The sequence below is a fragment of the Delphinus delphis genome, chromosome 19, assembly GCF_949987515.2.
Source record: "Delphinus delphis chromosome 19, mDelDel1.2, whole genome shotgun sequence".
NCBI lineage: Eukaryota > Metazoa > Chordata > Mammalia > Artiodactyla > Delphinidae > Delphinus > Delphinus delphis.
Genome location: NC_082701.1, coordinates 48091827 through 48117554, shown reverse-complemented (window position 1 = coordinate 48117554; position 25728 = coordinate 48091827). Strand labels below are relative to the sequence as shown.

At 58.4% G+C, this 25728-nt stretch overlaps 1 protein-coding gene across 1 annotated transcript in view; it reads left to right on the top strand.

Annotated features, from left to right (window-relative positions):
* Positions 1–24781, top strand: part of ATP2A3 (ATPase sarcoplasmic/endoplasmic reticulum Ca2+ transporting 3) — a 33311-nt gene extending 8530 nt beyond the window's left edge. The window contains exons 2-21 of the mRNA XM_059998427.1: positions 1155–1172; positions 1474–1556; positions 2996–3100; positions 3283–3421; positions 3686–3766; positions 3857–3942; positions 5510–5974; positions 7934–8022; positions 8187–8289; positions 9501–9632; positions 10026–10151; positions 11223–11441; positions 11550–11885; positions 13938–14158; positions 15052–15254; positions 15720–15805; positions 19307–19440; positions 19903–20020; positions 20540–20657; positions 23411–24781. Coding sequence (XP_059854410.1) covers positions 1155–1172; positions 1474–1556; positions 2996–3100; positions 3283–3421; positions 3686–3766; positions 3857–3942; positions 5510–5974; positions 7934–8022; positions 8187–8289; positions 9501–9632; positions 10026–10151; positions 11223–11441; positions 11550–11885; positions 13938–14158; positions 15052–15254; positions 15720–15805; positions 19307–19440; positions 19903–20020; positions 20540–20657; positions 23411–23460 — 2912 coding nt within the window. The 3' untranslated portion in view covers positions 23461–24781. The remainder of the gene's footprint in view (positions 1–1154; positions 1173–1473; positions 1557–2995; positions 3101–3282; positions 3422–3685; positions 3767–3856; positions 3943–5509; positions 5975–7933; positions 8023–8186; positions 8290–9500; positions 9633–10025; positions 10152–11222; positions 11442–11549; positions 11886–13937; positions 14159–15051; positions 15255–15719; positions 15806–19306; positions 19441–19902; positions 20021–20539; positions 20658–23410) is intronic.
* The last annotated feature ends 947 nt before the right edge of the window (positions 24782–25728 follow it).

The window sequence follows — 25728 nt, the reverse complement described above, 5'->3', positions numbered from 1 at the left end:
GAGAGTCAGCCTGGGGTGGGGCTCGGATTCTGCATGCTAACAAGCTCCCAAGCGACCCGGGGTGGGGCTGGGGGTGTAGACAAGAGGAGGCAAGACTCAGTTAGGCTTGATCTGGGAGGGGCCTCAGACAGCTGTGGGCAGGTCCCGAGCTTGGCAGGAGGAGGGAGAAGCCCGTCCAGGGCCCCTTTCCACAGACCCACAGATACCCTTGCTGGCTGTGTGACCTTGTTCAAGCCACGAATCCACGCTGGACCTCACTCTTGCACCTGCAAAACGGGGTCGGAATTCCCACCTGCCTCCCCTTTAGGCTGTTGGGAAGATTCCAAGACTTCAGGTACTGGGGCAGCCAGCTCCACCTGTAACATAGGTGCTTCGGGAAACAGGAGATAAAAGTGGAGCCCGTAAAGTGACAGCAGGTCCTGGTGGTGTTTGGAAACATGGTTCTTCAAAATGTTCTGTGGTCTGGCCTGGGCATGCTGGCTGGGTCCTCACTGAGCTTGCCTGGAGTGGAGGGCCTGGGAGGGGACAAGCTGAGACTCAGCCTCTAGGAACTGAACTGCGGTGGGTTTCTCAGTGTCCGGGATGCTGGCTGCTGGGGTCGTGCTCAGGGGGAGCCTGGGATGGGGTGAGGCTCAGAGGGACAGCAGTGCTGTGGGCCTTGCCCCTGTGGTCCTGGAGAAGCAGGTGTGTCAGAGGTGGCCTGAGCCGATGTTCTCAATTTGAGGGAAGGGCTACCCTGCCATGGGTGGGGGACATTGAACGGGACCAGGTGGGCATCTGAGAAAGAGCAGAGTGCAGGGAGCTGTGAGAACTACCAACTCCCTATGTGACCTCAGGGGTCCCGTCTCTTCTCCAGGCCTCAGTTACCCCTCTGTGCAATGGGGGAGTGTCTATGAGGCCGCTCCTGGCTCCCGTCTTGTCCCAGGGTGAGCCAGGCCACACCAGACCTTCCTCAAACAGAGTGAGGTGAGGGTTGGGGGTGGAAGCATCTGGGCTCAAACCATCCGTTCTGTGATCTCAGAGAACTGGGGTGATGTGTCCTGCCCATCGTGGAGGTCCCGGTGGGCACATGGGCAGGGGCTGCTCAGACTCCACTCTATAACCCAGTCATTTCTTGTCTCCCCATGGCTCCTGTGGCTGCCTGGATCCTGCAGAGCTCCCGACCGAGGAAGGTGAGCCTTGGGCCAGGGCGGCCTATGAGGCCACCAGACACCATCGTGGGCCGTTCACTGTCAGGCTGTGTCCTCCCCCCACCCCCGGCTGGGTGGGGCCTTGCTGAGCAACACCCCACCCCCACCCCACCCCACCCCACCCCACTGCATTGCCCATCTGTGCTTCTCAGGGCCTCTGGGCTCTCCCTTTTCAAGTGGTAGGGAGGGAGTGGGCCAGGTGGTCCTGAGGCCGCCCCAGCTCTGCATGGAAGCAGGTCAGTCGGTCAGGGGCCCAGGCCTCATGCGGCACTCCTGTCCCCAGGGAAGTCCCTGTGGGAGCTGGTGCTGGAGCAGTTTGAGGACCTCCTGGTGCGCATCCTGCTGCTGGCGGCCCTGGTCTCCTTCGTAAGTAGGGCCCCCATTTCATGGCATCGGGCAACCCGGGAGGGAGACCAGGTCAGGGCAGTGCTCAGAGGCCCAGGCTCTGGGCCACAGGGCTGTCCTCTCAGCTGTGGGCATCCCTGGGCCCCTGCCTGCCCCCTGCCCTTGCCCACACCCTCGCAGCCCCGCGCACTGGACTCGCGGCTCCCACCTGTCCCCTGGCTGGCAGAGTGAGCTCACAGAGGCACAGGTCTGACCCCGCCCCTCCTTGCCTTAGCGCAGGGTTTCTCAGCATCGGCCCTGCTGACCTCTTGGACCAGATGATTCTTGGTGGTGGGAGCTGTCCTGTGCACTGTAGAATTTTTAGCAGCGTCCCTGGCCCCTGCCCACCAGATGCCAGTAGCACTCCCCACTTGTAACAATCAAGCCTACAGATGTTGCCAAATGTCCCTGGGGGGCGAAATCCCCCTGGCTGTGAGCCCATTCTGTGACTTGCAGAGCTCCTCAGACAGACTTCGGGCCTTAACCTCCTGCAGCCTCCTCGTGGATGCTGCTCCTTGCGGCTGTCCCCCATCCGCCCTGCCCAGGCTCCTTCTGCACCTGCAGGGCCACGGGGCCAGAGTGGAGCGGTGGGGAAGGGGAACACCAGTGGCTGAGCAGCAGAGACCCAACGGTCATGCAGGGAATGGAGCCCCGGGGGTGCATGTGACTCCTGCCCCAGGCCCCTCCAGCCAGGAGGGGCCCAGCCAGCTGTGTCTGACCCCCCTGGCCACTCACTGTTCCTTGGAAACGGAGGACTCTTAAAAAAGTCTGTCCAGGCATGTGCCCAAAACAGCTGAGCCAAAAGGGTTCTGGTACCCTCTCCACGGAACAGATGGACACACTGAGGCCTGGAGAGGATGACAAGTGCCCACCTGGGCCAAGAGGTGGGAACGGACTTGAACCAGGTCTCGTGCCTCCAGGCCTGGGCTCTGGCTGGAATCATGGTCCTCTGGTCTGTGAACCATGAACTTGAGCCTGCAGCAGGATCACCTGGGCTGCTTAAAACACAGACTGCTGGGCCCCACCCCAGAGTTTCTGACTTGGGAGGTCTGGGATGGACACCAAGGATTTGCATTTCTAACAAGTTCCCAGGTGATGCTGCCGCCACTCCTGGTCTGGGCACACCACACCTGCTCCGAGAACCACCGCCAGGCAGGTGGCGATGCCTCCTACTGGCCATCACACAACGGCCCCACGTCCCTGAAAGTGGGTGGGGTGGGACGTGGGCTCTGGTGGTCACTACCTGCAGGGGCTGGACTTCGTAAGCCAAGGCCTTCTGAGAGCAGACCTCTCTAGGTCTGGTGCTCCTCAGGGGTATTTCCCCCAAAACGGGAGCAGACAGAGACCCTGCATACAAAGGAAATGGCAAGCAGACCCTGGCCCACGGCTTAGCCTAAACTCACCAGCTTTGATCCCGGCAGGTCCTGGCCTGGTTCGAGGAAGGTGAGGAGACCACAACTGCCTTCGTGGAGCCCCTGGTCATCATGCTGATCCTTGTGGCCAATGCGATCGTGGGCGTGTGGCAGGTGGGAGGCTCGGTGGTGGGACTGGGCCCTGGGGTCTCCCAGCTGCTAGGTGTGACCTCCATTTGGTCCGGAAATCCTGCAGGTCCTTCTGCTTCCAGATCCATCCCAAGCCCTAAGGGTGTCACTCCAAGGGGGTGGCCTGCTGGGGCCAGCAGAGACAGACAGCCTTCCTGCCTCTGCAGGAACGCAATGCTGAGAGTGCCATTGAGGCCCTGAAGGAGTATGAGCCTGAGATGGGCAAGGTGATCCGCTCGGACCGCAAGGGCGTGCAGCGGATCCGCGCCCGGGACATCGTCCCCGGAGACATCGTGGAAGTGGCAGGTGCGTTGGGGGCCTCCTCCTTTCATTATGTGACGCAGATGAGCCCATCCTTCTCTTTCTGACTGTATATGCAGAGGGGGTAGCTATTGGAGTCTTCTAAAGCTCTTTGGCCAAAACCGCATCGGACAGATAAGGGGACTGTAGGCCAGGGGACAGCTCAGGCCTCTGCCTCCCAGCCCCAGCCTTGGTTTCTGGGAGCCCTCCTGGCTTTCCCAGGAGGTGGCATCCAAAGCCACCCTCAGCCAAGCTGTTCTCCCTCCACAGTGGGAGACAAAGTGCCCGCCGACCTCCGTCTCATCGAGATCAAGTCCACCGCGCTGAGAGTGGACCAGTCCATCCTGACTGGTGAGGCCTGGAGGCTGGAGCCAGGGGCGGCTAGGCCAGGGGACAGAGGCGCCTTCACGTGGGGCTTCTCATTTCTGATTCCGCATCCAGGTGAATCTGTGTCTGTGACCAAGCACACGGATGCCATCCCAGACCCCAGAGCTGTGAACCAGGACAAGAAGAACATGCTGTTTTCTGTAAGTGCTTGGGATGCCTGGGGCCTTTGCCTGGACGGTGATGGTAAAGATAATAACATTTAGATTAATCAGCTGAAGCCCTGTGGGAAAGAACCTCATCTGTTATTAAGAATATGTACAAACTTATAGTAATAATAATAGCTGTGTTTACCTAAGGCTGTGTGCTTGGCCCTGTTCTAAGCCCTTTACCTGTATTAATTTATTTAATCCTCACAGCGCCTTTGAAATAAGTACTCTTGTCTGCATTTTCCAGCAAGGAAGCAGGCACAGAGAGGTTAAGTAAGTTGCCCAAAGTCACACAGCCAGCGAGTGACAGAGCTGGGATGTGGACTCAGACTCCTGATTCCAGAGCTTTTCCTCCTACCTGCTAGGCTTATCCTGCCTTAAACTGGAGAGAGGCAGAGCCTCTCTTGCCTCAACAGAATCCTCTAGAGGGAGAAGCATTGCCAAAATGGTGAAGGATATCAAGAACAGTCCATTTCTCAGATAGGAAAACTGATCCCCAAGGCAAGATTCCAAGCCGCCCAGCTCTTCTCAGGGAGAGTGATGGGTTCTCCTCTGGTGGGAGGGATCAGCCCCTGTGGCCTTAGAGGGACTTAACCAGTGATGCTCACAGGCTGCCCACGGAGGCCACAAGGAGGGGTCAGGCCAATTGGCAGTGGCCCTGGGCACTAAGTTATTAAAGTCTCCCCAGAAGTGAACAGAAATGGAGAAAGTGACATACACCCACAGCTCTTCTTGAGGAGAGCACCCTGCCTAGGTGCCTGGAAGCTTTGGACAAGCTGCCTTGGGTGGGGAGGGGACGCCAAGGGGCGTGTTCAGGCATTAGAAGCTGTCCCTAGAAGCTTTCTAAGGAGGGTGCCCTGGCTAACTGCAGGTCATTTCCTTAGCGGAGGGGCCTGTAAGGGGGGGCAGGAGCTGCATGGCTCAGGGCAGAAGGGACGCTGAGGCTACCAGAACCCACCTTCTCTCCAGCCTCAGCATAGTGCACCTGTCTGAAGGGGACCGAGTTATGAGCCTCCTCAGAGCAGCTGTGTCTCGGGCCTCTGTTGGACCGTTTTACAGCAGAGGACACAGAGGCTCAAGGCTGGCCGGCACTTGCACCGGGGCTTGGGGATCTTACTGGGGCCGTGGGAATGGATGGACTTCAGCTCACATTTTCTGGATTCTTCAGTAAATATTTATCGACTGTTTACCTGAGGTCACGGTTAGCCACACTCCTGTGTGGCTGTATTGGTCGTTTATGAGCTGAATTTTGATGGGTTGATGCTGTGCTGTGCTGGTTGATCATACTGTCAGTATCAGCTGGTGCTTCCTCTGTGCCAGGCCCCCCACACTAGGCACTGGGGATGTGGCACTGAACCGAGTCCCTGCTTTCATAGAGCTGACACTATCATGGCGATGACAATGACTCAAGACTACATAGTGGCATCCCTCAGCACTAAGTATGGAGAAAAAGAAAGCCAAGGAGGGGAATAAGAGCCCTAGCCCCAGCCTGAAGGGATCAGGGGTTCTGGGCCCCGGTTGGGGTGCTAACCAGCCCTTTCCTTATCCCTCCCTCGGCCAGGGCACCAACATCGCATCGGGCAAGGCGATGGGTGTGGCAGTGGCCACGGGCTTGCACACGGAGCTGGGTAAGATCCGGAGTCAGATGGCGGCCATGGCACCAGAGCGGACGCCCCTGCAGCAGAAGCTGGATGAGTTTGGGCAGCAGCTGTCCCGCGCCGTCTCCGTGGTCTGCGTGGCCGTGTGGGTCATTAACATTGGTCACTTCGCTGATCCGGCCCACGGCGGCTCTTGGCTCCGAGGTGCTGTCTACTACTTCAAGATTGCCGTGGCCCTGGCAGTGGCCGCCATCCCTGAGGGCCTCCCGGCTGTCATCACTACATGCTTGGCACTGGGCACACGGCGTATGGCCCGCAAGAACGCCATCGTGCGGAGTCTGCCCTCCGTGGAGACCCTGGGCTGCACCTCGGTCATCTGCTCTGATAAGACGGGCACACTCACCACCAATCAGATGTCGGTCTGCCGGGTGAGTGGCTGCAGCCAGGTTGGGTATTGCTGTGTGATGTTTGGCAGGCTAGGCTCCCTCTCTGGGCCACTCCCTGACTCCTTTTTGGCCAGAGGTGGAGGAGAGAACCTGTGTGCTGCCCCATGGTGGGGAGCAGATCCAGGTTCTCATGGGGCAGAGCAGCAAAGCCTGGCTGGACATGCATCGTTAGGACCCATGGGTCACTCTGTAGGGTCCTGGCAGGCAACTGCCCATCTGTGAACCTCAGTTTCCCCATCTGAAGTTTGGGTGTTCAAGCCCTGCCAGGTAACCATAAAGGACACAGGGGAGGGTCAAGTACAGCCTGGGCATCTGATCCAAGCTGGGCCTAGACCCAGGTTCGTTTTTTTCTTCTTTTTCTTTTTTTTTTTTTAGAAATTTATTTATTTATTTATTTTTGGCTGTGTTGGGTCTTCGTTGCTGCACGCGGGCTTTCTCTAGTTGTGGCGAGCGGGGGCTACTCTTCGCTGTGGTGCATGGGCTTCTCATTGCTGTGGCTTCTGTTGTTGCAGAGCATGGGCTCTAGGCGCGTGGGCTCAGTAGTTGTGGCACGAGGGCTCAGTAATTGTGGGTTGCAGGCTCTAGAGCACAGGCTCAGTAGTTGTGGCACACAGGCTTAGTTGCTCTGCGGCATGTGGGATCTTCTGGACCAGGGACTGGACCCAGGTTCTATCCTTCACCACCGTGACTCTCTGTGGTCAACGCCTATCACCAGATGCGCCAGCTCCAGTGACCTGGGAAGGGCCCAGGCAGGAATTATTCATTTCCTGGCACTTGATCCCAGATCCTGGGCTGCTGCCCACATGCATCAGGGAGTCTGGCTGAGACTCCAGCAGGCCCCTGGGGTAGAGGAGTGGGTGGCATGACGGTGAAGCTTTTGGATTTCCCGCTCCCTAGGTCCCCCAATCACTCCTCTCCCACCCCTGCTCCCATAATCTACCCACTGGGCCTGGGAAACCCAGGCTCTATATCTGAGACCTTAGTCCCCCACAGAAGCCCATCAGCGGCTGCCATGGGGTTGGCGGCACCAGCACGCTTTACTGCCCTGCAGCCCCTGACCTGCTAGAATCCCTAGTAGGACTTCATTTGAATAGTCCTACTAGGGGTTCTGAAATAAAGATTTGAAAAACACAGTATAGGGAAGTCGTAGGGGCCTTACATACTGGATGATGGGTTAAGAAACTTGACTTCTCAGGGGTCTGCTGGCTGGAGGGCTGTCCCCAGGCGCAGGGAGGAAAGTGCAATGGAAGGGATGTTTACTGAGCACCTGCTGGGTGCTGGGCTGGCCATTGGCTTGGGAATGTGCAGTGAGGCAGTTTCCAGGAAGCAAGCATTATCTCCCTGGCAGAGCTGGCTGACAGATGAGGACATGGGCTGCCCTGGGAGAGGTGAGCCCCCTGTGCCTCAGGGGCACAGGTAGGGGCTGGGCCCTGCGGGCAGGAGCTCACTCTCTGGGGACGGGGTCTGTGCCTCAGGATGCTATGTCGGTTTCCTCCCTTGGAGGTCAGGAACTCATTCCCTTGAAGGGCAAGGAGCGGCAGCTGCACTCTGATCTCACTTTCTCCACGTTACCAGTGGAGAAACTGAGGCTTAGGTGCTCCGCCAGGGGTCACATAGTGAGATGGGCAAGGACCCAGCCTTCCTGTCCCAGCTCAGAGCTCTGTCAAGCTGGCAGCTGCCCCAGAACGTTGAAGAATCTGCCATAAATCTCTCGTGGGTTTAGAGCAAAGGACAAGCCTGAACTGGACACACCTGGGCAGGGCAGAGAGGCCCGGCCTCAGCCTGGACGCAGTACTCTTACACTTCACCTCCAAGATCCTGGGGGAGGGAAGGCCGGTACCTCCTCTGGAGACCCACAGGACACCACCCTGGGGTCAGGCTTGAGTCAGACTGGCTGCCCAGGGAGGAGGGCCTGCCTGAGCATGCCCCTGCACTCCGCAGATGTTCGTGGTAGCCGAGGCCGAAGCGGGTACCTGCAGTTTGCACGAGTTCACCATCTCGGGCACCACGTATGCCCCGGAGGGCGAAGTGTGAGTGCTCGGCGAGGGGCTCCGGTGGGCGGGGTTTCCTGGTGGGCGGAGCTATGTAGGACAGCTCTGAGAGCTGTCATTGGTGAGGCCTCTTGGGGGCCAAGAGCTGGGCATTGCCCAGGGGCTGGGACAAGGGCACCGTACTGACAGCTCTGGCTCCACAGGCGGCTGGGGGGGTGGCCTGTGTGCTGCGGGCAGTTTGACGCGCTGGCGGAGCTGGCGACCATCTGCGCCCTGTGCAATGACTCAGCGCTGGACTACAACGAGGTGGGCCCCCGCTCCCCTTCGTGACCTCCCTAGTATCCAGGCGCTCAGAGCAGACCTTACTCCCAGAGTATCAAAGCTCGCAGGATTGGAGGTCCTGCCCCGTTGGAGTGCCACACCCCAGGAGCACTGCCATCCTTTGTCCACTCCACACTGCCACCCCTCCTTCCTCAGACTGGCTCTGGAACCCTGCTCGGGGCTCTTGGGCTGTGGGGGACTGTAATGTAAAGGGCAGAAGGGCCAGGGGTGCCTGGGGGAAGAGGTTTGGGGGACAAGACTAAGAAGTGTTTAAGGCAGAAGGCACAGCCCAGAAACTGGCATTGAATGCTCTTCCCTGTGGCTGGAGCATGTGGGAGGCCGCTCCTGCCTGTTGGGGCGGGGGCGCTTGGCCAAGTCAGTCTGATGCCCACATGAGGGCAGTAGACAGACAGCAAAGGGTTTGGAGCAGGAGAGTGATATGGTCAGATCTGCATTCACAGAAGATCACCCAGGCTTCTGTGTGGAGGACAGAACAGACTGGGCAAGACCGGAGCCGAGGAGCCCCTTGTGGGCATCCAGGCCGGAGCGGTGCCAGCTGAGTCCTGGCTGGTGCTTCAGGGGGAGGGGGGCAGGCATGGGTTGGAGAAAGAGTTTGGAGCCCAGATCCTGGGACTTGGTGACTGGTTAGGTGAAAGAGGGAGGAGGTCAGGGTAGCTTGTAGTTGCTGTCCTGGCTGGGACTGTCATGGGAGTGGCAAAATAGGGAGGGGGAGAGGTAGCCTGAGGGTCCCCAGGGAACAGAGTCCAACAGGTAGCAGCTGTACGTGTGGGCTTGGAGCTCAGGAGAGAGGTTGCAGTGGGCTGGGTGGGCACTGGCCATCATGAGCCCATGAAGGATGGGAGAGGCCAGGGGCATATGAGGCCTCAGGGAGACGGGGGTGGACGGAAGGAGCAGGGCCCAGACAGCAGGTTTAGTAAGAGGAATCTGGTGAAGGAAGCTGAGAAGTGTGAGCAGAGGGCGATTCAGAGGACAGGAAAGGTGCATGGCCATTGATGTCAGGGGAGGAGGGAAAGGAGGAGGGAGGGTCAGGTCAGCTGGGCTGGGAAGGGCCCACAGGCCTGGCGCAAAGGACGTTACAGGTGACTGGCAAAGAGAGCTCCAGGGGGCAGGGAGCGAGTGGGAGGTGAGGCTGGGGGCCGCCCTGACCCTCACCCCCTGTACCTGGCCCCCGCTAGGCGAAGGGCGTGTATGAGAAGGTGGGAGAGGCTACGGAGACAGCCCTGACTTGCCTCGTAGAGAAGATGAATGTTTTTGACACGGACCTGGAGGCCCTGTCCCGGGTGGAGCGAGCTGGGGCCTGCAACGCGGTGAGCAGCTTGAGGGTTCGGCCACAGGCCGCGTGGCTGGGGCTTCTGGGGCATCTGGAGAAGGGAGGGAAGGGAATGAAGTGGTGGGAGGCTTCTGGGAGGAGAAGGGCCCTCAGACCCCTAGTGAGACTGGTCTAGGGGGAAAAGAGAGGAAAAGCTGAGTGTGGGCAAGGACTCCGAGTCGGGAATTACACAGCGTGGTCAGGAAATGGCAACTTCGGGGCATTTCTGGGGCTGGAGAGGGGGAGAGAGGCCTTGAATGCCAGGGTCAGAAGAGGGTAGACAACATCGTGCAGGGAGCAAGAGGCTCTTCATGGGGCTGAGCAGCTGGCGAGGAAGGAGCCAGAGTTGCTGGCTGTGCCCCTCACGCCCTGACTCACCTGGGCCCTGCAGGTCATCAAGCAGCTGATGCGGAAGGAGTTCACCCTGGAGTTCTCCCGAGACCGGAAGTCCATGTCGGTGTACTGCACACCCACCCACCCTGGCCTAGCGGCCCAGGGCAGCAAGATGTTTGTGAAGGTGGGCCTGCCTGACCAGCCTGGGGCCTCTGGAGAGCCAGAGCCTGCAGCGGTGGGAGACTGGGGGAGGTGTGAGGCCCTCTGTCAAAGCGACGACTCCATAACAAGGGTGGTCAGCCTGCCACGGGGAACTGGGAGTGGGATCCCCATGTGGGGCAGATAAAGCCAGGGCCAGATGCTGAGGCCTGCCCCGCCCTGGGGTCCCAGCTCTGGGCTGAGAGGCACTGCCTGGCCACATGACCTTGCGGTCACCGTACCCCCGTGTGGGCCTCGGGCTCCCCATCTGAACAGCAGGTCAGGCTGGCAGGTCTTGGAACCCTCTTGCTTCTGATAGGGAGCGTTGAGGTGGTTGGTGTGCAACTCTGGTGCTTTGTGTTTTGGAAACCGAGACCCACGTTCCCATCCAGACCCCCGTTCACGTCTTCACGCGCAGTGGAGGGTTTTAACCTCTTTGGAAATGACAAGCTTCTGTACTGGGAGCTTGGGCTGCCGATAAAACCTAGCATTTGGAGTGCCCTTTGAGGAGGGGGAGGAGGCACTGATGCAGGATTCAGAGGTTCTTCCCAGGCCTCGGGCGAGATCTGGGTTGAGACCCCAAGGCCGCTGAGTAGCCCGGCACCCCCAAGACCACCTTCCCAGAGCCACACCGCACACACCCTCAGCCGGGCTCTGTTCCTGGTCCCGCTGCCGAGCACCCCACAGAACTGGGATCCCAGTAGCAGCAGGCTGGCAGGGAGGCAGGGCCTGCAGGAGGGCTGCCATTCCCACCCCATCCCCCAAAATGCTGCAGCAGGCCTTCTCAGCTGCAGGTTGGTGAGGGGAGGGTGCCTCTGCCTGGGCTTCACACGGTGTCACACCCTTTGTGAGCCCCCTTCCCTCTGGGCTTTCTCACAGTGGGGCCTAATTGGTTCCCTCTCTGAGCTTCCAAAGAATGGATTCTGGTCTGTGCCTTGCTGTGTGCCCCCTTGGGTGACCTTTCCCCGTATCTGGGCCTCAATTTCCTCTGTTAGGCAGGAGGGAGGGAAGGGGTCCTGACTGACGGACTTGTCTCCTCCCCTACCCCACGCGGCAGGGGGCACCTGAGAGTGTGATCGAGCGCTGCAGCTCAGTCCGCGTGGGGAGCCGCACGATATCCCTGAACACCACCTCCAGGGAGCAGATTCTGGCCAAGATCCGGGACTGGAGCTCAGGCTCGGACACACTGCGCTGCCTGGCACTGGCCACCCGGGATGCGCCCCCGAGGAAGGAGGACATGCAGCTAGACGACTGCAGCAAGTTTGTGCAGTACGAGGTGGGTGCTGGCCCCAGGGCTGGGAGCCATGTGTCCGCCTGCGGCGCTGGGCAGGTGGCAGGCTGAGGATGGGCCCAGGCCCCACTCGCATCTGCCCCCTCCCTGCAGACGGACCTGACTTTCGTGGGCTGCGTGGGCATGCTGGACCCTCCGAGGCCCGAGGTGGCTGCCTGCATCTCACGCTGCCACCAGGCGGGCATCCGTGTGGTCATGATCACGGGGGACAACAAAGGCACGGCTGTGGCCATCTGCCGCCGGCTTGGCATCCTCAAGGACACAGAGGACGTGGCGGGCAAGGCCTACACGGGCCGAGAATTCGATGACCTCAGCCCCGAGCAGCAGCGCCGCGCCTGCCGCACGGCCTGCTGCTTCGCTCGGGTGGAGCCTGCGCACAAGTCCCGCATCGTGGAGAACCTGCAGTCCTTCAATGAGATCACCGCCATGGTGAGGCCACGAGACGGGAGCCTGGGGAAGGTGGCGAGGGTGGGGGCGAAGCACTTGCCATAAGCCTTGGGAGGAGCAACCCGGGCAACCGCTGCTTCTGCTTCATTCTTATTTTTCCCAACATTTTATTACAAAAAATTTCAAACACGAAGAGAAGTCAAAATGATTTTTGTAGTGAATGCCTGTAAATATCCACTATCTAGATTCTATAAATAACATAGTTATATCGGCTTTATCACGTACCTATCCCTCTACCCATCCTTCATCCATCTTTTCTTAAATGTGTTTCAAAGTTGCAGACATCAGTACACTCTTCCCCCACACGCGCTAGGGAACATTACCGTCAACCCGTGAAGTTCCCTTATGCTCCTTCCCATCTTTTTGCATCATAGATTAGTTTTGCCTCTCCTGGATTTTCATGTGAGTGGGATCATACAGCATGTGCTTTTTTGTGTCTGGCTTCTTTCCTTTGAGGTTTACCCATGTTGTTGCAGGTATCAGTTACACGATAGCTTTTTTACTGTTCAGTGGCATTCCATGCTGTGAATATACCGAGTCTCTTTTAAAGATTTATTTATTTATTTATGTATTTGCTTGTTTGTTTGGTTGCGCCAGGTCTTAGTTGTGGCAGGCGGGCTCCCTAGTTGCGGCTCACGGGCTCCTCCTTAGTTGCGGCTCCAGGGTTCCTTAGTTGTGGCATGTGAACTCTTAGTTGCGGCATGCATGTGGGATCCAGTTCCCTGACCAGGGATCGAACCCAGGCCCCCTGCATTGGGAGTGCAGAGTCTTATCCACTGCACCACCAGGGAATTCCCATCCACAGTCTCTTTATCCATTCACCTCTGGATGGACATTTGGTTTGGACCCAGTTTTTGTTCTGTCTCATTCTTGATTGTTGGCCTCTTCATCAACACTGAACTGATTCTCAATCTCAGCCTCAACCCTGACTTGGCCTCAGTTTATAATCTTGACTTCCAGCCTAACCCAGTCCTTTACCTTGACCTTAATCCTGACCTGTGGCTCAGCCTAGACCTGGATAAGGAGCTGAGCACCAACCTCGACTTGACTACAGCTGTAACCTTGTTCTTGACCTTATTTTGATCTTCACACTGTGTCCCTGACCTTGACCTTGACCATCTTAAACTGATTCTTTTTTTTTTTTTTTTTTTTTTTTTGTGGTACGCGGGCCTCTCACTGCTGTGACCCCTCCCGCCGCGGAGCACAGGCTCCGGACGCGCAGGCTCAGTGGCCATGGCTCACGGGCCCGGCCGCTCCGCGGCACGTGGGATCCTCCCGGACCGGGGCACGAACCCGCGTCCCCCGCATCGGCAGGCGGACCCCCAACCACTGCGCCACCAGGGAAGCCCTTAAACTGATTCTTTAGTCTGAGCTCAACCCTGATATGGGTTCCAGTCTTGACCTGGACCCTGATCTGATCCCTGACATTGATCCCCCCCGCAGTCCAATACTTCATGTTGACCTCAACTTTTATCTGGCCTTCAGTCTTGACCTCAACTCCAACTTCTACCATGACATCGTTCCTGATATGGACCATAGCCTTGACTTGACCTCTACCTTAATCTAATTTTTTTATATTGAAAGGAGTCCATTCTTGACCCTGCTCTTCACTTTGGCTCCAGCCTTCCCCTTGACTACAACACCTAACCGACCTTGACCTGGGTCATGACCTTCACCTCATTCCTGACTTGAGCTTACCTTTGTCCTTAATCTCAATTTCATCTTCTACCCCACATCCCACCTGAATTTCACCCCTGCTCTCGGCGTTGACTCACCCTCATCCCTGTCCCCACCTCACCATCCTCTCTGATCTTTGACTTGATCTCCTCAATTTTGTCCTTATCTGCACTCCTTGCCTTCCCCTTAGCCTCATCCCCAGATCAGTTTCTAGGCTCATGACCTCACCATTTGTTCTGTCCAGTTGTCTGCTTCTTCGGGGACATCCCCTAAACTTGGTGATAGGCTGAGTTGAGGGGAGTCAGGGAGGTAGAAGGGAAATTTCTCAGGCATGAACCTACCTAACCTGGCCCTCAGACTGGAGACGGGGTGAATGATGCCCCAGCCCTGAAGAAAGCGGAGATCGGCATTGCCATGGGCTCCGGCACAGCCGTGGCCAAGTCAGCGGCAGAGATGGTACTGTCAGATGACAACTTTGCCTCCATCGTGGCTGCAGTGGAGGAGGGCCGGGCCATCTACAGCAACATGAAGCAATTCATCCGCTATCTCATCTCCTCCAATGTTGGCGAGGTCGTCTGGTGAGGCCCTGTGTTCCCTCCTTCCAGCCCCCTGGACCAGCTCTGCATCCCTAAGACTGGGGAAATGCCTGTTCCTGGGATGGGGCTGCAGGGATGGAGGGACCCGTGCCCTGCCCTGGAAGGCTGGGGCCTTCCAGAGTCCCACCTCAGGGTGGGGAGGGATGGGGACACCTCATCATTCTCCAGAGGCCCTGATGCACCTCAGCCCCTAAGCTGGTGCCTGAAAAGTCCCCTGTCATCCCTCCAGCCGTGACCTTCTTCCCACTTTCAGAGTCCTGCAAGATGGGAGAACTTGCTTCACCTTTGGGCAGTAATGTGTTCGTGCATGTGTGTGTGTGTGTGTGTGTGTGTGCACATAGGGTGTATGCCTGAGTGAGGGGTGTGTGTACATGTGTGCATGTGCGTCCTTGTTCATCTTTTCGCATGAGGATTTGTGCTAGTGTGTAATTGTGTACACACTTAGGTTCACATGTGAGTGATGCCTGTGGAGAACGGTGCACACGTTTGCCTGGCTATGTAAGAATTCTGCATCTCTGCACGTCGGGGCAAGCATGTAGGTGTTTGCTTGTGTTTGTGGGATTGTGTAACCTGTGCTAGGTTGTAATACACATCTGTGAACAAATGTGTATATGTTTCAGGCATGCACTGTCCACATGTGTGTGCGTGTGTGTGTGTGTGTGTGTGTGTGCCCCCTAAAGAGAACTTGTGTCCTCAGGAGGAGAGGCCTAAAAGGCAGGTCTGTCCAGGCACCAGAGCCGGGACTGGGGGGGCAGGGGTGGCCCAGTGTGAGGCGGGGCTGCTGTGGAGACAGTGCAGGAGCTCCTGGGCCTGGGGTAAGAGTAGGAGCTGTACCCTCCATTTGCTGGGGCTAGAGCCCATGACTCTGGTTCCAGCATCTTCATCACAGCAATTCTGGGCCTGCCCGAAGCCCTGATCCCTGTGCAGCTGCTCTGGGTGAACCTGGTGACGGATGGCCTACCTGCCACGGCCCTGGGCTTCAACCCACCAGACCTGGATATTATGGAGAAGCGGCCCCGGAACCCTCGGGAGGCCCTCATCAGTGGCTGGCTCTTCTTCCGATATCTGGCTATTGGAGGTGAGTGGGGCCCCAGTCTTCAGTGCGGTTCCTGGAGCTTCCTAAGACCCTTGTATCAGTTACACTTGCAAACTACAGACCAGTATGACTCAGCCTGGCTTATGCCAAGAGAAACTGTGTGGGCTCATGTAACTGAAGAGATTAGATCATGCCTCAGGCATGGCTGGACCCAGCCCTCAGACAGTACCATTGGCATATTTTGGCTCTGCCTCAGCTCCATTCTCATGCAGGTGCTCCTTGGGGTGGCAGGATGGCTGCCATAGCTCCAGCCCTTGTACTTGCCCCATTACAACCTCAAATAAAGCAGGAGAAAGAGCGTTTTGTCCTCTTACTCCTGCAGTAGTGTGCAAACCACATGGCTCAGAAAGGGAGAGAGTGGTTCCAGCGAATTATTAGGAAGGGGAAACGGATACCAGAAAACCAGAGGTGTCCACTATAACCAGTTTTCTCCTGCCCTCCCCACAGTGTACGTTGGCCTGGCCACAGTGGCTGCTGCCACCTGGTGGTTCCTGTATGATGCCGAGGGACCTCAGGTCACCTTCTACCAGCTGGTGAGCAAGGGATGGCCAGGGAGCCCGTTGGGGGCATCTGGGAGGTAGAACTCACAGCCCAAGTTGTTGTTGGAGTTCCAGGGGAAAGGAGTCCAGAACCCCACGGGTGCCAGTGGCTGTCCCGCCCGCCCCCCGCCACACTCCTCACATATAGACATCCACCACCTAAAGAGACAAGCTCAGAAGCCACAGGAAGCCTAGGGACGGCAGCACAGCCCCCGAGCCAGAGAGGAGGCTACTTCCTCCCCCAATCATTTAGTTACAGGGGGACCAAGGGGCTTAACTGCCCAGAAGTGTCTTACCTTTACTGGGAAACTGCCCAAACAATTGAGGGCTCAGAGGTAGGAGCCCCTAAATGGTAGAACTTCAGGCAGAGGGTCAAACTGGAGCAATTGACAGTGGACGGAAGGAATCTGCCGGGCTCCCCACTTTCATAACCAACTTGTTTCTCGGGGAAGGGACCCTCTGACCTTTGGAAGTCACCTGGCTGGCAGGTGCACACCACGGGCCGGGCTTAGCTCAGCAAAGCTCTGGAAGCAGGCAGGGAGCCCCACCTCAGCTGCTGTCTGTCAGTCTGTCCTTCTGTCTGAGCAGCCAGTGCATCTCCTTTGCTTGAAAGAACCTTCGCGGCAATTCCGGCAAAGCCAGTTGTGGGTTTCTCATTTAAAGGGGAGAGAGGCGGGGATGTGGGATTTCCTTCCTCTGACTGTGCCTGACTTTGCTACTTTCCTGTAGGTAGAAGAGCTCAAGAGAGGGACCCTGACTTCCTGGCCACTCTTGGGAGTGTCAGGGGAGTACAGTCTTCCCCACCCTGAGGGCAGCGTGAGGGCTCTTTCAGGGGTTCACATCTAGGTAGAGGCAGCCTGGGGATGCTTTCCTCCATCCACCAGCCCTCAAGCACATGGGGCTCTCCCTCCTGGCAGCAGTGAAGAGCATGGGCCCAGACCCTTGTCCCAAAGGCTGGTGGCCCCGCAGCCCTTGGCAGATGGCTCAGACCAGCCTCAGGCACCTGCTCCTGTAGCTCCTGTGGGGGCAGCAGCTGGAGAGTGGGGATGTGCCAGCCATCCCGCTGCTGCCTCCTTCCTGCCCTGCCTCTGTTACCATCCTTTGTGCTGTGGATCCCCTGGGGTCATGACCCCTGGGGTCATGCTAGACACACATCCCATGCCCACTACCAGTCAGTCCCCAGTCCCCTTGGTGCCACCTTCCCAACTGTCCTCAGGTCATTCCATTTCTCATTTATCCACGTGGTTAAGAAACAGCTATTAGGCACTGACTCTGCGCCAGGCACAAATTGTTAGGGCGATGACAGTGACCGAGCCGGCAAAGGCTCTGCAAAGAGCGTACAGTCCGGTGGGGGAGAGAGCCACGGAAATGGGCAGTCACATTTCACAGTGAGAAGTGCTTCAGCAGAGAAAAGGCAGGTGGCTGTGGAACTCAGAGATGGTCAAGAGGTAGACCTAAGAGAACTTTCAGCTCCAGGTGCTGCAATTTCAGGAGAAGTGCCCAGAGCCCCCTTTGATTCCTGGAGGAACACTGAGTAAAAGCAGCAGAGTGGATCCTGGATCCTGGCTGCCCAGGTTCCCACCCTGGTTCCATCACACACTAGCTGTGTGATTTTGGACAGGCTACTTAACCTCTCTGTTGGTTTCTTCATCCATATAAAATGGATAATAGACCCTGCCTCATAGGGCTAAGATGATTCAATACTTACAAAGTGCTTAGACCAACACCTGGCACATAGTAAGAGCTATGTAAGTGTTAAGTTGATGAAACCCAGAGGGGGCCTTGCAGGTGAAGGTGAATAGGAAATAGCCAGGGAGGCAAAGGGAAGGAGTAGGCAGAACAGTGGCTTCCCCCAAAGAAGCAGCCTCCCCACCCCTCGGGGGCTGCTCACCGTGCATCTGTGAGGCAGAAGTTCCAGCCCTGAGCACCTTCTAATAAACAATGTAGGAGGCCACACTGTGACCCACGACCTGGGGACAATGCGTGTGTGGCAGGTGCTCACGGCTGAAACCCAGGAGGTCTGAACTGGGCAGGGCGTTTGTCTATGGAAACACCTCCGTGTTTCAATCCTGTTTGTATTTTCTTCCCGTGCACGGGCATAGGGATGCAAGCACACACATGCCCGAGTGGGAGGTGTGTGCACTGCGTTTGTGGGTACATGCATGTGCAAGGTCCTTACCATTAAGGTCTGGAGCTGGGGCCTGGCGGTGGTGACACAACTCGCAAGAGCATTTGGTCCTCTTGATCAGTGGGTGGGTTCAAAGTTTAGGACATTTTCTCTGGCCTGTGACCAGTGCCAAATAAAAACATGCACTTGTCCCAAATACCGGAGCTTGGTTTTTGGAGAAATCCCCACTGTTCGTTTAAATAAGACTCTCCATCTCTTTGTTAAAATAAGAAATCTAGCCAAGCCATAGTCTTTTACAATTTTGCATTCTGCACGAGAGAGGGAAGTGCCAGCAGCCCCTTCTGGCTGACAGAGTCGCCTTACCCGCATTTTTGCCCGGGGGGAAATGAGGGATGGATTTCCTGGACAGGAGGTCAGACGGCTGGTCACTTTACAGATTTCTCTTTGAGAGTTATTTTCACAGCATGTGTCCCCCCCCCGCCATTTCTGAACTTTTAGCTTAAAGGATCACTGTGTTCAGATGAGATTCCAGAGGCCAGATTTGTATTGTTGGAGAACAGAGCTGTTGAACGGTTATGAACGTTCATGCTTATCCCCGTGGTGCGGAAGAGAACAAGACGGAAGTTCTCACGAGTGTCCTCAGTTCAGCATGTTATTACAGCAGATTCTGTGAGCCAGGTTTATGGGCAGGAAGAAAACTCCCCTGGGGCTGCAGGGGCAAGGGCCACTTCCCTTATTGAGCCCCGAGAGCTCCCTGTTAATTATGAAGAAGCTGTGCAGCAAGCCTGCACCTGGCCATGAGTTAGGCCACGTCATAAGCAAAGGGCAGGTCTGGTAGAGCTCGATTTCAGCAGCGGAAGTGGAGGGAGGTGTGAATGGAATCTTATTTAATAATCATGACTAGGGCCCCAGTAACCTTCCTCTTCTACCCACCAAGGGTGAATTCTGTTCAAGTATAATTTTACTGATCAGTTTTCATATGCGTTTACTCATGTTACTCTGTGGCCTCAGTTAATCACCGTCCGCACTCCTGTACCTCGGATACTCAGGCCCCCACCCCCTGATTCCAGGGCCCCCTGCCGTCCATCCCCAGCCTAATGCCAGCTGCTCCCCCTCCGTCCCACCACCCCCCTGCCCCAGAACGGTCTGCCCTTCTCCCTGGCCCAGTGCAGCCCCTCTGTCCCCATCCTGGGAGAGCGAGCACCCTCCCTGGACCCTCCCCGCGGCAGTGCTGGCTGTATTGAGTCCTCAGATGTGAGCTGAGGGTGAGGGCGGAGTGAGGCTTCCCTCTTCCCATGCCCTGGCCCCGCCCCTGACCGCTGTTCTCCCTGCCACCACCCCACCCCATCCCACCTGGGGGCCCTCAGAGGAACTTCCTGAAGTGCTCAGAGGACAACCCGCTCTTTGCCGGCACTGAATGCGAGGTCTTTGAGTCACGCTTCCCCACGACCATGGCCTTGTCTGTGCTGGTGACCATTGAGATGTGCAACGCCCTTAACAGGTGGGCTGGGCAGAGGGACCTGGAGAGGGTGTTGAGGGATGGGGGCTGAGGGTCAGTGGGGCCCAGAATTGGGGTCAGAGGTGTCCAGGAGTGCGGTCTGAGGTTTCGGGGGTCCAGGATTGGGGTCGGGGGGTCAGAGGGTCCAGAAGACGGTTCTGAGGACCCATGGGGGCCCAAATTGGTGGACCTGCTGATGGAGGTGTGAGGAAACAGAGGGGCCAGGATTGGGTCTGAGGGGCAGAGAAAGGGTGTCCAAGCCCCAGCATAGGCCCCTGGGGGCTGAGAGGGCAGCAGTGACATCCACCTTCCGGCGGCACTGGCCTCCCAGAAGCTCTCCCGTCCTTAAAGGGCAGTGCCGAGGCCCAGACCACCTGCTGCATCTCACATGGGGGGGCGGGTGGGTGACCACGGTGGGGCCTGCCTGCATCCTGGCCTGAGGTGAGCGCCCTGTGCCCTTGGCAGCGTCTCGGAGAACCAGTCACTGTTGCGGATGCCGCCCTGGCTGAACCCCTGGCTGCTGGTGGCTGTGGCCATGTCCATGGCCCTGCACTTCCTCATCCTGCTTGTGCCGCCCCTGCCTGTGAGTCTCCATCCAGCCCTGCTCACCTTCTCGGGCTCCTGGGGTCACAGGGTCCTAATTCTCCTCTGATGCTAGGCCTTTCTGGGCCTGTTCGTGATGGAAACTGCCTGGGGGGTGTGATGGGGGAGGTCTGATGGTGCTCTGTGACTGCAGCCTGTGTTGGGACCCTGGCCAGCCACTGTCCTCCAGATGTGTCCTCCACTTTGGGACCCTCCCCCCAGACTTGGGGAACAGAAGAGGTGGGCAACCTTCCCAGGCTGGGGCAGGAGGAAACCTGATGCCCTTTCCCAGTGCAGAAACCCTCCCACTTCCCAACAGAACAGAAGGATTTGGTCCTCTGGGTGAGGGCAGGGGAGAGCACCTCAGGCAGAGGAAACGGGGGGGACACATCTGGAGGGGGGACCTTGAGAGGCATCTCAGACGTGCTCGTGAAGAGTCCACTGTAGTCCGGGTGTATGAAGCAGTGGATCTGGGGGGCTCTGGGCACTCCTTCCTTTAACCAGAACTACCCTGCCGCAGCTCATCTTCCAGGTGACCCCACTGAGTGGGCACCAGTGGGTGGTGGTGCTCCAGATATCTCTGCCTGTCATCCTGCTCGATGAGGCCTTCAAGTACCTGTCCCGGAAGCACGTGGATGGTGAGTGAGAGGCCCCAGACCCTCCCCACCCTGCTCGCCTCCAGCCCGCCTCCCTGCCCACCCCTGCTTCCAGGCTGCAGTGAGTGTCCGCAGGGTCTTGCGCTGCAGGGGTTGGGGCCCTGGGCTCACTGGGCCGCCAGCGGGAGCACTGCTCAGAGCCACGCGGCTTCGCTGTCTTCACTTGCCGCCAGCCCTGCACAGCCAGGCCTGCTGTGCCCTCCTCTGGGCCTTGCTTGGCCTCTGGCTTCCCTGAACCGGGCCTGATTTTATGCAGGCATTCTCAGCAGTCTCCCAGGCGGTTCTCTGTTTCTGAGTTCACAGCTCTGGGTCTGCCTGAACCCGGGAATGGAGGACAGAATGGCAGGGTTGGCGTGGGGGGCGGTGAGTGGAGGAGCAGGCTGGGGCACGGTGTCCACCTGCCTGCCTCTGCCAGGGGCTCAGAGCGTGGGTGATTCTGACCCTGCCCGAGCTGCCCAGAGAGGGAGGAGGCAGGGGTGAGAAAGTCCCTGTTCCTGGGAGTTTGAGCCAAGGCTGTAGGTCTGTGGCCAGGCTGCTGTTGAGGGCCCCGGGTTAGGCCCAGAGATGGCTGAGGCCTGCTCTGGAGCAGCTGGGTCCTTGAGGGCCACCTCTGGCAGGAATGTATCCCGGGCCCAGGGGAGGGTGCCGGGGCGGGGTGGAGGGGGCATAAACAGATCACGTGCCTGTCATTCCGCAGGGGCCAGGGCAGCCGATCAGCCCCCATCTCCCATGCTGGCCAGCCCTCCCAGGCACTGCAAATATTTTATGTTATTAAAAAGGCTAAAACAAGTTGGCCTCCTCTCTCTGGAGAAGCTGGCCCACCGCAGGTCTGTCCAGAGGGTGACCACACACGTGGCAGGGGGAAGGGGGCTCAGCCGAGGGTAGAGGCGGGTGCTTGGTCAAAGCAAGGTCTGTTGGAGCCCACAGGTCGGGGGGTGGGGAAGGGGGAGCCAAGCCAGACAAGGCATTCTGCCCCGGCATGGTTCTCTCGGGCCCACCCTCAGGGCGCTTCTGGGGAGGTGAAGACAGGGAAATGGCTCTGTCACCTGAAACTCCGTCTGCAGCAGCCCCAGCTCTGGCTGGAGCACAGGGCTGGGCCACCAGGAAGGCTGCCGGCCAACCTTGACCACACTAACTCACCTGCAAAGTCCCCCACATCCTCCGGGGGACGTGGGCACCTTCGTCTTTAAGAGCTTTCCCTAGCCAAGAGGTTCCGCGTCTTCTCGAGAAAGCTGAAAAGTGAGAACGTTGCTCAGCCAATGGGAGAAGCCTATGTCTTGGGCACTGTTCCAGTGCTGGCTACTGGGTGATGGAGGATTTGGCTTGGGTGGGGGAGGGGAGCGGGCCCCTAGCAGGACCGGGTAGGTTGGAAGGACTGGGGAGGGAGCAGCCCCTACTGGGCCAGGGTTGGGGGTGGTTTCTAGAAGAGGTGGGGTTTGGGCAGAGGTTTGAAAGGGGAGGATTGAACTTGGTGGAGAAGAGGCTGGGCTCGAAAGGCTTGGCCTCTTTAGTGGAGCTGGGGCTTGGAGTGCAGGGTAGAGGGCTGAGGCCAGAGTGTGGCAGGGGCCTCGGACACCAAGGTAAGGACCCTGGACATTATCCTCAGGTCAGAGGGAGCCACAGAAGGGTGGAAGCATGGGAGGGACTGCGGTGACCATGGAGGGTAGATGGGAGCGAGACTCAGGGCAGGGAGGCTGGTGGGCCTTGTTGAGCTGGTTTGGGAGGGAGACACTGAGGCCCAGCCCAGGGTAAGCTGGTCCCGGAAGATGCCTCCACCTCCACCGTTAACCTGAGATGTTGACTGTGGTCCTGGTGAAGCTCGGCTCGTGAGGGTGGTGCTCTGCTCTCAGGAGTGGCCATGGGACCCGCAGGACGGACACAGGCTGGGTATCTGTGGCCACATCTGAGAGGTGGGGTGGAGTGTGCCCGCTGGCAGCCCAGGCAGCTATGCCCTGTGCAGCCACAGTCCCTCGGGCCTCCTAAAGGCAGACAGGGCAGGGGTGAGACAGGGGACTCTGTTACATTCCCAAGCCAGCCTGGTGGCCTTTTAGGGAAGTTTTGCTGAGGCCTGATGCTCGTGGCTTCCCCATGATTTATGAGAGATGTGTCCTGGGAAGAACTGTGGATGCTGGGTCAGTCCCGGAGGGTCAGGGGCAGGGGCCTCTTACCCCACCTCAACTGTCAGGCAGAGGCCTGTGGGCCAGGCTGAAGGGAGGGGAGGCCTGGAGAGACTGAGTGGGGACCGATCTGGGAGGGTTCGGGATATGGGGCAGGTTTGGAGTTTATTCTGATGGCAGTTGGGGAGCCATTGAAGGGAGTGATGGGCTAGGTCTGTAGTGTGATGCCAGGGACAGGAGGTTGTTGGTGAGAGGCCTTGAGCCCTGGTGGGGGCAGTGAAGGAAGAGAGATGAAGATGGTGAAATAGCAGGCCTGGTATGTGGGATGGGCAAGGAGTAAAGGATGGCCAGGGTTTCTGGACCTCATGATGGTAGGTAGTGGTTCCCCAAGCTGGAAACCAAGAGGGTAATGTGCATCAGATGCTCTGAGGGAGTTGATGGAACATGTGGGGTGAAGGAAGCTCCAGGGACATCCAGGGGGTGTAGCGGGGCTGGGGGCCGACCGAGAGATGCCATGGGAGAGTGGGGCTGTCCCAGGGAAAGAGGAGGACAGAAGGAACCAATGTGGATGTGTGCTCTCCTACGTACATCTTAACACGCTCTCGGGTTTTCTTCCAGAAGAGAGTGCCGGGAGCAGAGTGGAGTTTCCAGTGTGTACCTCAGAGTGATGGTGCCCAAGCCTTCGCCCCCTGAACCCCCCCTGCCTGCACGCTCACCTGCTTGCTCACTGGGCCCTGCTGAGGTCGGGGCGGCCACCTCCAGGCCCATCCCGGGGTCTCTGTCCCCCTCCCATCTCCCTGGGGGCTCTGTAATTCAGGTCTCTAGGGCCCTCCTGGGCAGTTCATCCCTGAAGCTGTGGCCCAGGAGCTACAGCCCGGGCGGGGCCTGCCCAGAAGCCCACAGCAGAGCCCTCCTCCCCAGATCCACAAGGGCGCTCAGGAGTCTGCTTCCCCTTCCTTGGACGCAGGTGACCTGCATCTCTGCATAGACAGAGCTCTCCTGGGAGCCACTCTGGCCTCTCCCTCAGTGCCTGGGCTGGGGCCTGGTTGGCCCGGGGTGAAGCGGGGACAGCCAGGCCCAGCTGTGCACAGCGAGGGCAGACAGCCCCCTCCACTCTGCTTCCACGGAGTCAGCTCCCGAGGGCTTGCGCCTGTTTGTGTTTATGTGTGCAGGGGGTGGAAGGCTCAGAGAGAGGGACACGGGAGCGGGGGAGGGGGGCAGAGCAAGGACCTCCTTTCCTGGGAGATGGCCAGCCTGCCTGCCGCAGCTCGGCGCACCCCCAGGCTCAGGTTTCTCTGTTCCAAGCCGACAGAGCACGCGCCGTCTTGGTGCTGCCTGCTCTGCCAAGCGGAGGACGATTTGCCTTCTGCGTCCCTGGCGCCCGAGACCCGAGCCGTCCTCGGGTCCCTGACCACTGCGCCTTGACACCTTGACCCAGCGCCTGGCCGCGTCAAGGTCTGCACGGCTGCGTGATCCTGAGTCCCCACACCCATGGGCCGAAAGGACGTCCTGAAGAATGGTTAGCTACCCAAGGGCACGTCCGCTCCCTCCCTTCTGATGATGGGAAAAGAGTGTTTGCGGGACACAAGTGTTCTCTTCACTCAGCTTTTGCCCCTCCAGCGAAAATTAGCTAAGAGCAGAAGAAGCAGTGAGTAAATGGCCGTGCGTCCTCGCCCCTCCTAGAGAGTGTACAAAGCGATTATTTTATGTGTAAATCAAGACCTGCATCCCTGTCCTGGTCCCCAGAACCAAAAGGCCCCCTGGGCCCGCCTTGCAGACAGATGGGCTCCACGTTCAGTAGCCCCTCCGCCCACACTTCCGCCCTCCCCTCTCTCGAAAGTGAGAGAATCAGAGTTGGGTGGGACTTTCCTGGAGCCCCCAGAGATTCTCCGCATCTTTCCTGCTGGGGGAACGGAGGTCTCGGAAGGGGGCAGGGCCCTGTACCCACCTGCTGACGTGCAGTCTGGTAGAGAAATAAAGGTTGAGTGTCTGGGGCAACAAGGGCCATCAGCGTGTTTCCTGGAGAGCGGTCCCCCCTCTGCCCCCTCGGTGTCTCCCTGGGGGCTCCCACCACCTGTGCCCCCTCCGCCAGGAGCAGTGAGTGAAGGTCTGGGGCTCCGATGCCAGCCGGAGGGAGATCTCGTCCTCAGACAGGGGGCGGGGAGCCACGCTCCCGTAGCAGAGGCCTGACTGCCTTCTCCTCACGTGTACAGCACTTGAAAGTTTGTGCATGTGATCGAAGCCCTTTACACACGATTCACAGGGAGATGAGGCTGGGAGGGGCCCGCGACTCCCCGGGGCAGGGCTGGGTCTGAAGCCTGAATATCAAGGGTCACTTGCTCCCCACAAAGGGGCCCCCGGCCCTGGCTGTTCCAGGGGTCCTGCGTCTCCCTGAGGTACCATCCGTCTCTTGTCCTTCCCAGCCCAGCTCAAATGCACCTCCCCGAGGCTTCCTGAGGCTCACACTGTCCCGGGGCCTCGTGAGGCTGCTTGACGTTAACTCCTGACTCGCCCAGGTGACCCTGCCCTCCAAAAGTGGGAGCTCTGGGAAGGGAAGAGCCGTGTTCCCCTGCCTCCCTCATTTCCTCCTCTGAAAGGAGGACTCACTGCCCTCGGAAGGGCACTCAGGCCCTGCCCACAGGGCCAGAGGCAGGAACAACTGTATAATTTGTGGAGCTCAGTGCAAAATGAAAATGGGGAGCCTCTTGTTCAAAACTTAAGAATTTCTTAGCAGTGGCAGCAGAGCAATACACCAAGTGCGGGGCCCTTCTGAGCACAGGGCCCCGTGTAATGCAAGGATGGCACGTCCAGGAAGCAGGCCGTGACCAGAGGAGACAGGCAGGACCCACCCTTCGGAGCTCCCAGGCTTTATTTAGGAGACAGGATTTGACACACAGCACACAGCAGAAGCCGGGGATGGGCAGGCAGAAGGATTC